At 39.0% G+C, this 13981-nt stretch overlaps 1 protein-coding gene across 1 annotated transcript; it reads left to right on the forward strand.

Annotated features, from left to right (window-relative positions):
• Positions 1–574: 574 nt before the first annotated feature.
• Positions 575–13649, forward strand: MTFR2 (mitochondrial fission regulator 2). The gene is made up of 6 exons (XM_021693461.1): positions 575–753; positions 5020–5124; positions 6218–6330; positions 7275–7516; positions 8612–8969; positions 13298–13649. The coding sequence occupies exons 1-6, from the start codon at positions 691–693 to the stop codon at positions 13503–13505; spliced, it is 1089 nt and encodes a 362-aa protein (XP_021549136.1). The 5' UTR covers positions 575–690; the 3' UTR covers positions 13506–13649.
• Positions 13650–13981: the final 332 nt, after the last annotated feature.

The raw sequence follows: 13981 nt of genomic DNA on the forward strand, positions 1-13981 counted from the left end.
AGGCGACCATGCTGGGTTAGGAGAGCCTCTGAGGAGGCTTGCGGCCAAAGCGAGTGACACGACAGGGCGCTAGTCTCGGTCTGTTACTCACTAGTTGGGTGACTACGTCACGTCGTATATCTGGAGTTCATATTCCTTATCTTTAAAATGAGGAGGATGGATGGTACCCCGATTCGTTTGTGAGAAAGAGCTGCTGTTCATTTGCTAAAGCCTTGTGTCGGCCCCCTGCCTACTTTCTTTCAAGGGTGATCTGAACTCATCCATCTCCTCAGCCCAGAGCTTTCAGGAGAGCGGAGACTTCGCTGTCGGAACTAACCTAAAGGCTTTCCTGCCAAGTGTCCAATCCATTGTTGGTTGATATTTATCAATGAAGACTTAAACATCCTATGAACTTTTAATGCAACTTAACTGATAAATGGAAGTTTCCTTTACCAGCCCATCCCCACTTCTCCATTCCTCTCTTTCTCTTTGACTTCCTTCAAAATACTGCTGGCCAAAAGAAATTAGTTGATGGTGTAATGTGAAACGAAAGGATTTCTCCAGGTTACTTAATACAGTTTTGTGCATTCGTTTTTTGTTTTTTTGTTTGTTTGTTTTTTGTCAAGAGTAATATTTTCTAAATTATTTTTCCAGAAGGTATCAAGAAACTGATAATGTTTCCTTGAATTCGCTTATGTATTTGTTTCATCAATGTCACTCATACTGAATATCTTAAGAGAAATGCTGGAATATTTTGGTGTTCCCATAGACCAGGTAAATGTCTTTTAATGGATTTGAATGAACCTGTTGTATTTGTTGTTGGGTCTTATTTTGAAAATGATCTGTATGTAAACATTTAAGGTGAAATTGTTACTTCTTTTAAGGTGTAACAAAGATGAGTTTGCAATAGTATTCCTTTGGTAGTTTGAGTTAAAAAGGGGATAAGATTAGGGACACCTGCTGGCTTAGTTGGTAGAGTATGCCACTCTTGATCTCCAGGTTGTGAGTCTGAGCCCCAAGTTGGAGGTAGCGTTTACTTAAAAAAAAAAAAAAAAAAAAGGATAAGATTATTAGTAACCTATTTACGGGATAGGTAAAATGCCAGCAAAAGAAGCAAATGCAGCAAAATATGGATATGACTTTCATAGATAAAATATATTTTTAATTAGCTAGTGGTTTTATTTAAGGTAACTTAAGTTTGGTATTTGGATATATAATGCAAGTTATAGCTCAAATTCAGCATACATCTTGAGAGAGGATGACTTGGGTCTGCGAATTATAAGCAAATCCAATTTTCTCTACTTCTGGAGCATTACTACATCTAAGACAATATGCTTGGTTCTGCAGGTGATATAGAGTAGCAATACATGGTTCTTGTATTCATGATGCTTAAAATATAGTATGAGGAATAAGAAACATACAGACTATAATACAAGATTGAATATAAGAAAGAATAGTTGAGTTTACAGAATGGGCAAATTGTTGCTATTTGTTGTGAATTAGAAGAGAATAATAGTCAAGGATACTTTCAAGATTTTAAACAAAAGTAAGTTGAAGAGTGGTTATAAATTATAAATAGGCAATTGTTATATTATAAATATTATAAATGGGCAATTCAGTATGAGTAACTAGTTTGAGTAGGGAGCTAAGGTGAGCCAGATGTGCTGTTTGATTATATAAATACAAATATCCTGCAGATAGTTAAATGGTTCTAGAATGTAGGAAAAGGGGGTGCCTGGGTGGCTCAGTCGTTAAGCGTTTGCCTTCGGCTCAGGTCATGATCCCAGGGTCCTGGGATTGAGCCCCACATCGGGCTCCCTGCTCGGCAGGAAGCCTGCTTCTCCCTCTCCCACCCCCCCTGCTTGTGTTCCCTCTCTTGCTGTATCTCTCTGGTCAAAAAAATAAATAAAATCTTAAAAAAAAAAAAAAAAGAATGTAGGAAAAAGAGATTCAGATTTGAGGTTATCTGTATTATTTTGATATTTGAATTCATGGATTTTGACATAATGGAAGTTGTTGGATATTATTGATGCATTTTGAATTTCAGAAATAGTGGGATCAAAGATAATGGCAACTTGAGTAATAGTTGAAGATTTGCTTTTCATTAGATTATTGATGCCTTTAGGGGTTTCTGTAGGTGGAGAGCAGCAGCTGCCTTGTATTTTGAAGAATGACTGAAGAAAGGAGATGGCATCGGCACCTTCGTTTGAAAAGTTTGTGAAAAGAGATCAAGAGTGACCATCAAATTGAAATTTTGTTTTCTTTCCAATATTAGAGATATTTCATGTTTGCAAGCATTGGGGAAGAACCTCATAGACAGGAAAAAAGATTCAAATGAAATGAGCAGTGCCCTGGAGAAGGTAGTTGGAAAAGGAATATAAATAAATAAGCCTTGGAAAAAAGATGGACAGTCGAGGAGGATAAAAGTGAGAGAGGGTGGAGAGGTTTTGAATGGAGAGAAATGAAAATTGAGGTATGTCACCATGGAGTTCTCAGTTTTCTCAGTTAAGAGTAAAGTCAAGGCTACTGGCAGGTAATAGAAATGGTGGCATTGGAGATTTCAGAGATTGGTGATTGCTTTGGGCAACATGATAGAGAACAAAACATGTTCTGAAGGGGTTGCAGAATACCTGTGCAGAATACTCAGCTGAAGTCAGCGTGGATTTGTAGTCTTTCTGAATATTGTTGTTTTGTGGTTTCTTTTCTCCAGCGAAGAGTAGTTGGGGTAGTTTATTCAGCCTATCACTGAAACTATTGAAATTCTCTGCTTGGTAGGAAAGTCAAATCAGTAAAGTCAAAATGAGGGTGCTGGATGAGGAATAGAAAAAGGAGGGGAAAGCATCAGAATGGTGAAGATGGTCAATGGCAGTGAAGGGATGAGAGAGAAGAACAGGAGTTTGTCAGGATGGAACTTGCAGAGTAAGACATGAAGGTACCGTCCAAGTTAACCAAGAGTTGGGTGGCTATTTATGTACAGTGAGTAGCCCTCACTGTAGCAAAACCTCCAGGCCTGTGGTTCTTAGGAAGAGTGTGCATATGAGTGATCTATAGAACACTTTAAGTATAATTGCTCAGGCTGGAGGAAATTCTAGTGTTAATAGGTCCAGGATCTGTATACTTCAGGCTGTGCTAGTCAATATATATGGTAGCCACTGGCCAGATGTCATCTTCAAGCACTTGAAATGTCTGAATTGAGATCTACCATAGGTGTGAAATATACAATGGATTTTGAAGACTTAGTATGAAAAGAAGAATATAAAATAATGCCATTATTTTAAAAATATTGATTACATGTTGAAATGATAATATATACATATTGAGTTAAATAAAATATACTAAGAAAATTATTTCACCTTTTTCTACCTTTTCAGATGTAGCTACTAGAAAATTTATTTTACATATGTGGTTTGTGTTTTATTTCTCTTGGAAACCACCTTCCAAGGTGATTCTAGTATACCTATGGTTAAGAACTACTATGCTGTAGGATTGAAAAGCAACACAAACTTGTCTTTGCCTGCAAAGACTTCACAATCTAATGGAGCAAAGAGAAAACTGCAAATGAAATAAAGTTATATGTAGTTAGGTGTCCTATTGTATGGTACTCCTTAGAACTAGTTTAGGAATTCAGAGCCTAGGAAGCTCCTGAGAGCAGAGAGAATCAAATGTGTAGAGGAATGTGAATCTGGCATTAGAAGAGAGGTGAAAACAGCTGGTTCCAGGGCTCGAGTTAGAGCCAGGCCCACTGGGCACATGGGTAAGTGCTTGGCAGTTAGGATAATATTGGCTTGTCTTTGAAACGAAGGGGAAAATCGCTTAACCCAGAAGAGCTTATGTCCTTGTTAATGAATAGTGAGTGGGTAATTCAGTTGGATAAACAGAACAGGGCCAAGTGGCAGAGAATCTTTAAGGGTGAGTGGACAATGAATACAGAATTCATGGAGGACGTTATGGAGACTGAGCTAGCAGAACTGATGGAAGATTGTGAGGCTGGTTGGTGGAATTAGTATTTAATCTTAGAGTCAGGTGTTTGGATATGATTGGATACGTTCAGAACCCTTACGACTTAAAAGCAGAGGGATGGCATTCTGTGTGCCAATGGCTTCCGGATCTTACTCTCTAGCCCGTTTTTCTCAACTAGTCAAATGGCTTCGATTTTTACCTATCATGTATTGTGTCTGCTGATGATTCCCAAATCCATCTAAATCCCAGATGTTTTTTCCTGAGTTCTAGGACTGTATATCCATCTGCTTATTGGATACTTCCAAGAAGATGCTGATAGGATGCTACCTATATCTGATGCTTGTAATAAAATTTGTCCTTGTTATGGGATCTGAGGAAAAATGAAAAGTCCAAGTTTTAATGCTTTTTAAAGAGAGGAAGTGCTTTCTTTGTGTTGAAATCTCTGCCAAGAGCAGAAATGTTATGTCATGTTTTGGGGAAGGTTCCTGTGGGAATAGTTTATACCAGTCTGGAAGGCCCAAGGCAAAAGACAAGGTGGTATTTGAATTACAGTAGCACATTTCATTTCTATCCTCTTTTTAAAAACTGACTTCTAGTAGATATATTGCACTCTAAGTAAAGAATTCTTAAATCATCTAGTGCCAGATTAATTTATTACCCTGAAAAGGATCTCACCTTTAAAGGGAATTACAGGAGTTTACTCTGTACTGCCTCATGCTTGAGAAACTGAAACTGTCAATTTTTGATTGGGCCAAAAGATATGTTTAGCTGGGAAGAGGGGAGGCAGTTTTTCTGAATAAAGTTCCCAAAGGTATATTGCCATTATCAGAAATAGAACAAACATGAATTTGTGGTGCTTTCTTAAAAGACCTTTCTTCCTGGAATATTATATAGGTTAACTCCCATCCTTTATTCATATATGACTAAAGTTTAATTCTTTGAAGAAAATACTTTGAGTATGCCATTCTGTATTATCTTTTTCAAAATAAGTGTTAGTGCATTTACATCTGCTTTTCTTCAAAGTATATAAACAGGCTTTAACAGAGTACTTCTTAAAAACAACACTCTATGTATAAACAGGTTTTGCAGATTAGAGAAAATAAAGACTATGGATCAGCTCGGAGTATTGTTCGTATTATTGGGAAAATTCTTCCTCTAGAACCTTGTCCCAGGCCTAATTTTGAGGTAAGTCAGTCAACAGGCATTGTTTAAGTACTATGTATAAAATAATCTTAGGTACTAGAGACAGAGTAGAACAAAAGAAGAAGAAATGTTTCCTGCAAGCCAAAAACCTTTAGCTTATTCTTGGAAACAAGTCATTTCTTGTATGTTTTTGTATTTACTTCTTTAAGTATTACATTCAGAGTTGGGCAGGTACAAAGCAATACCTGAATAGCTTGTTTTATTCTTCTGGTTTGTGTTTTATGATAGATGACATTAACCAGGGTAGAGAATACTGCTACATGTTTAGACTTTAGAATAACATTTTCCTCAGTATTGTTTCTTGCTAACAGGTGCATGTTTTTGTTTTTTTTTTTTATAATTTTTATTATGTAATCCCCATACATTACATCATTAGTTTTAGATGTAGTGTTCCATGATTCATTGTTTGTGCATAACACCCAGTGCTCCATGCAGAATGTGCCCTCCTCAATACCCATCACCAGGCTAACCCATCCTCCCACCCCCCTCCCCTCTAGCACCCTCAGTTTGTTTTTCAGAGTCCATCGTCTCTCATGGTTCGTCTACCCCTCCAATTTCCCCCCCTTCATTCTTCCCCTCCTGCTACCTTCTTCTTCTTCTTTTTTTTTCTTAACATATATTGCATTATTTGTTTCAGAGGTACAGACCTGAGATTCAACAGTCTTGCACAATTCACAGCGCTTACCAGAGCACATACCCTCCCCAGTGTCTATCACCCAGTCACCCCATCCCTCCCACCCCACCCCCCACTCCAGCAACCCTCAGTTTGTTTCCTGCGATTAAGAATTCCTCATATCAGTGAGGTCATATGATACATGTCTTTCTCTGTTTGACTTATTTCGCTCAACATAACACCCTCCAGTTCCATCCACGTCGTTGCAAATGGCAAGATCTCATTCCTTTTGATGGCTGCATAATATTCCATTGTATATATATACCACATCTAACAGGTGCATGTTTGGTTTTGATCATTCTTTTTCCTTTTCACTCCTGGATTTTTAATTTATGTAATTTCACCCCTGCCCCCAACCCCTGCAGTGCTCTGACTTTTTTTTTTTGCCTTTTTTTCCTTTAGTTAATCCCGCTGTTGAACTCTGTAGACTCTGGTAACTGTGGATCTGTAGTTCCATCTTTTGCTGATACTTTGTGTGTGGCAAATGATGAAGAAGCCAGTTATCTCAGATTTCGGTAATTTTATATACTTACTGTGGAAAATGGGATATGGGCTGTAATCTGAATTCTTGCACGTGTTGAAGTTTGATCATACTAATTGAGCCTTTTGTCTGTCTCTACTACTGTGCGTCTTACTAATATCTTCCTAATAAGGATGACTAGGTGTCTCTCATTTTTATTTCCCATTTCTCTTAATGCAGGCTTAGGAAGGAGTAATTTTAAAAGGATGTCAGAATCAGTATGTCCATTTTTAGGAGAAAGCTGTTTCCTACACTAAATCTTTTATATATTTATATATTTAACCAAAAGGTATATAGCATTTACTGTGTACCAGGCAATGATGTTAAATATATTTCAAAATTAGGATGTGTTACTGCTTGAGAGGACTAACTTATGTGTTAGTAATATCAGATATAGGCTATCAGCACAATAAGGGTCAATTATTCAAATATTACGGCTAAATTTATTATGTATCAAACTGGTTTATCTACTTAAAAAAAGTTAGAATACCACAAACTTACCCCTAACATAATACTGAATATAAGGCCTTTCAATACCTTATATTCAGAATACGTAGAATTTCTAAGTAAATCAACTTCATTTCTAAATAAATCAGTTTGTACTGTGTTTAAACCTAATAGGTAGAACAGTTACAGGATAATTATTTTTGTTTTACAGTCTCAGAGCAAGATTCGTTCCTTCATTCACTTACCACTTATGGTTACCTATAGCCGTTGTGTTCTAGATATTGAGAATACAAAGTTACACAAGATGTTGTGCTTGTCCTTAGCCAGTCTAGAGACAATCACGGGATAAAGAGAGCTTCTCCAATTTTTGTTTCTGTGCCTTTATTCCTCTTTAACTGAAAGAATTTATTGCTCTTGGAAAATTTCCCTCCGTTTCTCTTTCTCTCTCCCTCTCTCTCACTGTCATTGTCCACTTTTTCCTTCTACCCACAGAAACAGTATATGCAAACATGAAGAAGAGGAGAAAATGGAATTTTTCCATACTTTGCAACCAGTTTGGAATCCATTGTCACCTGCTGTCAGACAGAATAAACGAATGAAAAGTGACGGGCCTGTAGGTGAAGCAGCATTTAAAAAGATAGCTGCCCTCGAAGAGGAGCTGACTTTTCTCCGTACCCAGATTGCTGCGATCGTGGGAAGGCAGGAACCGAGAGCGAGAGCCAGTGCGCATGCGGGTGAGGGGGGTGGGGGTGGGGGGTTGTTTCAGCCCGACGGGGCGGGGCTAGCAGTTTGGTGGGCGCGCTGCCCAATGATAGTGTCCGTTGCGAGCGCAGCCTGTGAGTGACGTTCAGTAAATCTAGGATGTTGGGGTTGTGCAATTACTATGCGTGGTGTTTATTTAGAGTAAGTTAAGACACATTTGTGGTGAGGGGGATGGCTTTGGTTCCAGCTATACTGCTGAAGATTGTGTTTTTGAATTAAAAAGCCTGTTTTCTCAGGAAGCTTTTCTACCTCTTCAGAAAAGCACAAATTTATGAGGAAGGATGTATTAATTTGAAAGAAGAGCTTGCATTTGTAGCTTGAAGTTATTGCTGCTATCGTTCCACCAAATTCAGGTTGAATAATGTGTTCCAGATGATCTTTTTCTAAATGTTTAGAGATGTGACTTGTTTTAAACAACACACACACGTAATACATACGTGTATCTCTACACATTCATATACACACATGTATAATTCATTATACATGAAATGTTCATATTGTATATTTATAATATATATAAATATATAATACATATTAATAAATAATAGCAATTAAAGTGAGATATACACATATTTTTTTTTAGCAGTCATCTTAAGAACACAGTCTTTTGGGAGCAAATCTGTTGTGAAAATTAAGTACTCAGTACCCATCCTAGGCTCTTGCCTAGAAAATAGTTTGTTTCTACAGTGTCATCATAAAGAGAATATACCAGTTTGAGTGTTTAACTACAAATTGTTTATTATGTTTTAGCTTTTTTAAAATAGAGGATGACATTCAGATCGTATGTTAATTACTGAAAAAGCACTTTTTCTTTTTAAAATGCATTCTCACCCTTCCTCCCTTTAAAGGCCTACACAGACAATCCTAATTGGATTAAAAATAAATTTATTCTTTGGTTTGACTGTTACAAAAATTACTAAGCAGATGGGATTGCTTCTCTTCCCTGGCCACCCTATCATTATTTTAGTAACATTACAGAAATTGTTCCTGTTTCAGTTCTAATTAGTGTTATGTGTTATGTTGGAGAGAATTTTGCATGATTTTTCAAAAGAGTACTTTGTTTTTAGGCTTCTTTGACTTGAATGACGAGCCTAGCAGTGTGGGACAAAGACCGTCACCAGGGACTGCTGAACTGAGTGCCCAACCAGATCCATTTTCAAGTTCAGTGCTTTTCCCACCCCACCCTCACCCTCCTCCTCCTCCTCCACTGCCCCCTCAACTTCTTTCTCCACAGCCTGCATGTTCTCCTCTCACACAGCCAGCATCTAATAATATGTGTGACTCAGATAATTCAGCAAATGAAATGAAAAAACAGCACCCAGGTGATAGTAAGACCAATTACAGTCATTCAAAAAACCAGGATGTTCCAAACATGTTGGATGTTCTAAAGGACATGAATAAGGTTAAGCTTCGTGCTATTGAACGGTATGTTACCATAACTTGAGAAATGAACCAAGTTCTATTAATGATGTTTTAATAATTTATTGTATTTATCAAAGTACGCACAGACCAGTCTTCTCGCTCATTCCTCTTTACTCCAATTGGACACCTCTCCCAGAAAAAATCATTTTCCATTTTTTTTTTACTCTTCTAGTGTCTTATCTGTATTTTTTTTTTTTAAGATTTTATTTATTTATTTGACAGAGAAATAGAGAGCACAAGTGGGCAGAGCAACAGGTAGAGGGAGAGGGAGAAGCAGGCTCTCCGGAGAGCAGGGGGCCCGATGCGTGGCTCAATCTCAGGACTCTGGGATCATAACCTGAACTGTAGGCAGACGCTTAACCAACTGAGCCACCCAGGTGCCCCTCTTATCTGTATTTTTGAAACAACATACTTCTTTTGCTATTTCTTGATACTTTAACTGTATTTATTTCCCTTTGTTAAAACTCAGGAGTGTATGTTCTCCCAGCCATCCTATCCTCTAACACATACACACAGATACACCTCTTGTTTCATCTTCCCAATATAATTAAATCCTTAGTTTTTACTTAAATCAGTAATCAGAATTTACATCCTTATAACAGTAAACATTCACAAGTAAGCCATTTCCTATGCTACGATTACATTTTGTTTGTTGAATAATTTTATTTTCTATTGCAGTTAATATCTCTCTGAGTTTCTTTCTCTTTTTCTTTTTAAAATAAATTCCCTGGTAGGAGGCCTCTGTCCTGTTCCAATCTCTGGTTCCCGCAAGCCTTCTGCATTATGGCCATGCTGAGGATTTCCTTGGCCATCATCATGGGCATTCTCTACCCTCTCTCTTGTGTTGCCTCACCCATTTCTGGGGTGTCCTATCTTCCCATACCTTCCTGAGAAAGGATCTATAAAAAGGGAGATTATTTTAAGACCTTGCATATCTGAAAATGTTACTATTTTATTCTCAGTTCATTGCTAGTTTGGCTGGGTATACAGTGGCAGAAAATCATTTTTCTGCAGAATTTTGAAGACATCGTTCCATTGATTTCTAGCTTCCAGTGTTCTTGTTCAGAAGCTCATGTCATTCTCATTCCTGGCACCATGTATGAAACCTGTTTCTTTATTCTCGAAGCATTTAAGATCTTCTCTTTAGTCCTGGTGTTTGGAAATTTCATGATGCCATGCCCTGGAGAGTTCCTTTTTAAATTTCTTATGCTGGGCACTTGTGGACTCAATCTTGAGTTTACATTTCATTCAGTATGTAGACTTTTCCTCAGTCCCTGTTTTCAGGAAGGCAGCTCATCCCCCACCTCTTTGCTTTCATTAGCTTTCCAGATTTCAATGTTTTGTTGCTGTTCTTACCCACTCTCTCATAATTTCTTTGTCTTTGTGGGTATACGTCCTTTTCATTTCTTTACTGTCATTTTAGTAGGATTTCACAGAGATCTGCCATGTTCATCTGGAAATCCCTCAATGAGGTTTTTTTTTGTGAGAAAATAAATATATTTTCTATATAATAGTGTTAGGAAAGCCCCTACATCATTTCATTATTAACCAGGTTATGATTTGATCCTTGTGTGAGGCACCTGGTACAGAGAAGAATGTTGTGGATAGATGGGCACACTTGTTCCAGCAAGAGGGCTGACTGGTATCACTGGGCCCAGTCTGGCAGATGGTGACTCCAACTGTTACCATCACTGGAGACACAGCAAGGAGGCAGGAGACTCTCCCCTCTACCCCTAGTCTGTTTTCTACAACTAACCTGGCATTATACATTACTGCAGAATCAGATGAGACTTCCCCCATCTTTACATTTACAGTCACTGTTCATGTTCTCTGCCTTCTATCTTGTTACTGTGAATGAAGTGTCATTGTTCATGTCCATGCTGTCTGCTGGGTTACTGGTTCCCCTTCTCTCTCATCTCAAGGATTTTACTTAAAATTATCCCTTCTGTCTTCTACATCATCAAATTTTCCTTCTCTACTTTATTCTCCTCACACCTGAGTGTTTCCTGTCTTCAAAACACGTATGTCCCCGGCATTATTGTTTCTCTGCTCCTCTTTCTGGTATAAATTCTTGTTGTCAATAGTTTGTTTGCATTTCTCACTTCCTTCTTCTACCCACTGTCCTATGGTCTCTGTCCCCATCACTCCACTGAAAACTGCTCTTTATCAAGGTCACCAGTGACTCTCTTGCTAAATACAATGGTCAATTCTTATTGTTCCTCCTACCTGATATCATGGCAGTATTTGATATGATCTGTGGTTCCCTCCTCCCGGGAACACTTTCTACCTTTGGCTTCAAGGAAATCACACTTGGTTTTCCTCTTACTTCACCGTCCATTCCTTATTCCTTTGCTTACTCTTCCTTCTGGGCCTGGTGTCTACATGTTGGCATGTGCAAGGCCCAGACCTCAGTCCCCTTCTTTCTATATCCACATTGTTTCCTTTGGTGATCTCACTGAGTCCTATGGCTGTGTATACCAGGGATATGCTAATGGCCTTCATATTTATTTTTCTATCCCTGATTTCTCTCCTCTGCACCCCATGCCTGCCTGATATCATTTGCCTGTCTCACATGTGTCTCAGGCTTCACATGTCCAAAACAGAACTTTTCCTTCCTACCTGTCCACTTCATCCACCTTGAAAACCTGTTCTGCCCCAGGTCTTTTGCATCTCAGTAAATAGCAACACCATCACCCAGTTGTCTGTTCAGTCCAGACATCTAGAATCATCCTTTTCCTTTCCTTCCCATTTCCTTTCTGTCAGCATACAGCTCAAATGTGTGTACCCTCATGATCTAACTGCTACCCCCAATCTAAGTCACCATCTCTAGCTTGGACTTCTGCAAGTTTCCTAACTGGTCTCTCTCCGTTCTTGCCTCCTTATCTTTTCTCCATATAGTAATCAGGGTGATCCTTTAAAAATTGAAGTCCAGGGGTGTTTGGCTGGCTCAGTTGGTGGAGCATGTGACTCTTGATCTTGGGGTTGTAAGTTCGATCCCCATGCTGAGTGTAGAGATTACTTAAAAATAAAATCTTTAAAAACAAAAAAATAAAATAAAACTTGGAGTTCGATCTGGCCATTCCCTGCTTAAAACCCTTTGGTGGTTTTCCGTCATGCTTAGAATATAATCCAGACACCTTGCTGTGTCCTCTAAGTGCCCCCAGAATCCAGCCCTTGCTTCTGTCTCTGACCTCATGACCTATTTCCCATGTCACTCTCTGCACTCCAGCTGTACCTGTTTTTCTTTTTTCTCACACATGCCAAGCTCCTTCCTGATGCATCCACTGGATGTTCACACTAACACTGACTCAGAGTCTTATAGAGAGATGCCATCTCCTTAAAGAAGCTTTTCCTGGTCATCTCATCTAAGGTGCTGTTGTCCCAGTCACTGTCACATTACCTACTTAATTTTATTCATAGCATGCATTGCTATCTGCAGTGACCTCACTTGTTCATTGATGATTTCCTGTCACCAGAATGTTCCATGGGGAATATGGCTCTACCCTCAAAGCATAAAATGGAGCCTGGTTATAATAGTAGGCATTAAGTGAAGACTGAATGAACGATTGGCCTAATGGTTTTCTTTTCATGAATTTGATAGTCCCCTTAAAAGTTCTTAAATATTTCTTTAAATTTTCCACTGGAAAATTAGAAAATTAAATAAATAAAGATCTTCAGGGGCGCCTGGGTGGCTCAGTCGTTAAGCGTCTGCCTTCGGCTGGGGTCGTGATCCCAGGGTCCAGGGATGGAGCCCCACACTGGGCTCCCTGCTCTGCGGGAAGCCTGCTTATCCCTCTCCCACTCCCCCTCCCAATCTCCCTCTGTCAAATAAACAAATAAAATCTTAAAAAAAAAAATAAAGATCTTCAGTACAGGGAACCTGGGCGGCTCAGTTGGTTAAGCGACTGCCTTCGGCTCAGGTCATGATCCTGGAGTCCCTGGATCGAGTCCCGCATCGGGCTTCCTGCTGGGCAGGGAGTCTGCTTCTCCCTCTGACCCTCCTCCCTCTCCTGCTCTCTGTCTCTCATTCTCTCTCTCTCAAATAAATAAAAATAAAATCTTTAAAAAAAAAAAAGATCTTCAGTACAGTGAGATATTTGATACTCTCAGGTCACAACAAGATTGTGGTGGAGCCCCACTCACACGGTTTCTTGGTTTTCTGATTCCTAATTCATTGTGCCTTCCAGATTCCGTTCTTTGGCAAAAATATTCAACCTCTTGAAGAATAATTAGATTGTAATGTATTATGCTTATATTTCTGGTACGTTTGTCAACAAGGAGCTTAAATTGCACAAACCTTTAATTCAAAAAAGTTTTTTTTTTTTTAATAGGTCACCTGGAGGTAGACCCATTCATAAGAGGAAAAGACAAGATTCACATTGGGATCCAGTGTCTTTGATATCCCATGCACTTAAGCAGAAGTTTGCCTTCCAAGAAGATGATTCCTTTGAGAAAGAAAATAGGTCTTGGGAATCTTCTCCATTTTCTAGCCCAGAAACTTCAAGAGTGAGCTATCATAACGTAAAGCTAATGTTTTAATTTTCCCGAAGTGTGCTGTGCTTCCGTGGCCGCCTTCAGGCTCCCGTGAAGCGCTTGCGCACAACGGGCCGTGCGCTTGTGCACCAGTACCACCCATGTTTCTCACGTGTCTGTTCACGTTCACACGTTCCTTTCGCTTTTAGCTTCCTGTGAAGTCTTTTGAAATAAAACACTTGGTTTGAAAAATACTTGTGCGTGAGTTGGTCAAGGTTTCTCCTGCCAGGTGCTAACTTGCCGTTGCTGTCTGCGGTTGGAGCGGGGTGTCCGAAACTCGGAGAGACCAGAGAACAGGCACAGACTCAACCTCCCCAGAGTGAAATGAAGACTCCCACTATTTTTCCTCAAATATAAAGAGTGGGTTATTTAGTTAAATAGAATGTTAACAGTGCTTTTAAAAAGGCAACTGGGATCATAATCATCTTCAGTGATAATGCTTCTTGGTTGTTTAAAAGGACACATACCTGTATTTCAAAACA

Source organism: Neomonachus schauinslandi, chromosome 8 (assembly GCF_002201575.2).
Source record: "Neomonachus schauinslandi chromosome 8, ASM220157v2, whole genome shotgun sequence".
Taxonomy (NCBI): Eukaryota; Metazoa; Chordata; class Mammalia; order Carnivora; family Phocidae; genus Neomonachus; species Neomonachus schauinslandi.

What these genes read in the sequence shown, in the direction of transcription:
- MTFR2 (XM_021693461.1), top strand. Translation starts at nt 691, where the DNA reads ATGTCACTCATACTGAATATCTTAAGAGAAATGCTGGAATATTTTGGT. An exon ending in GTCCCAGGCCTAATTTTGAG is followed by an intron (nt 5,125 to 6,217) that starts GTAAGTCAGTCA and finishes TTTTTCCTTTAG; the next exon opens with TTAATCCCGCTGTTGAACTC. An exon ending in AAGCTTCGTGCTATTGAACG is followed by an intron (nt 8,970 to 13,297) that starts GTATGTTACCAT and finishes TTTTTTTAATAG; the next exon opens with GTCACCTGGAGGTAGACCCA.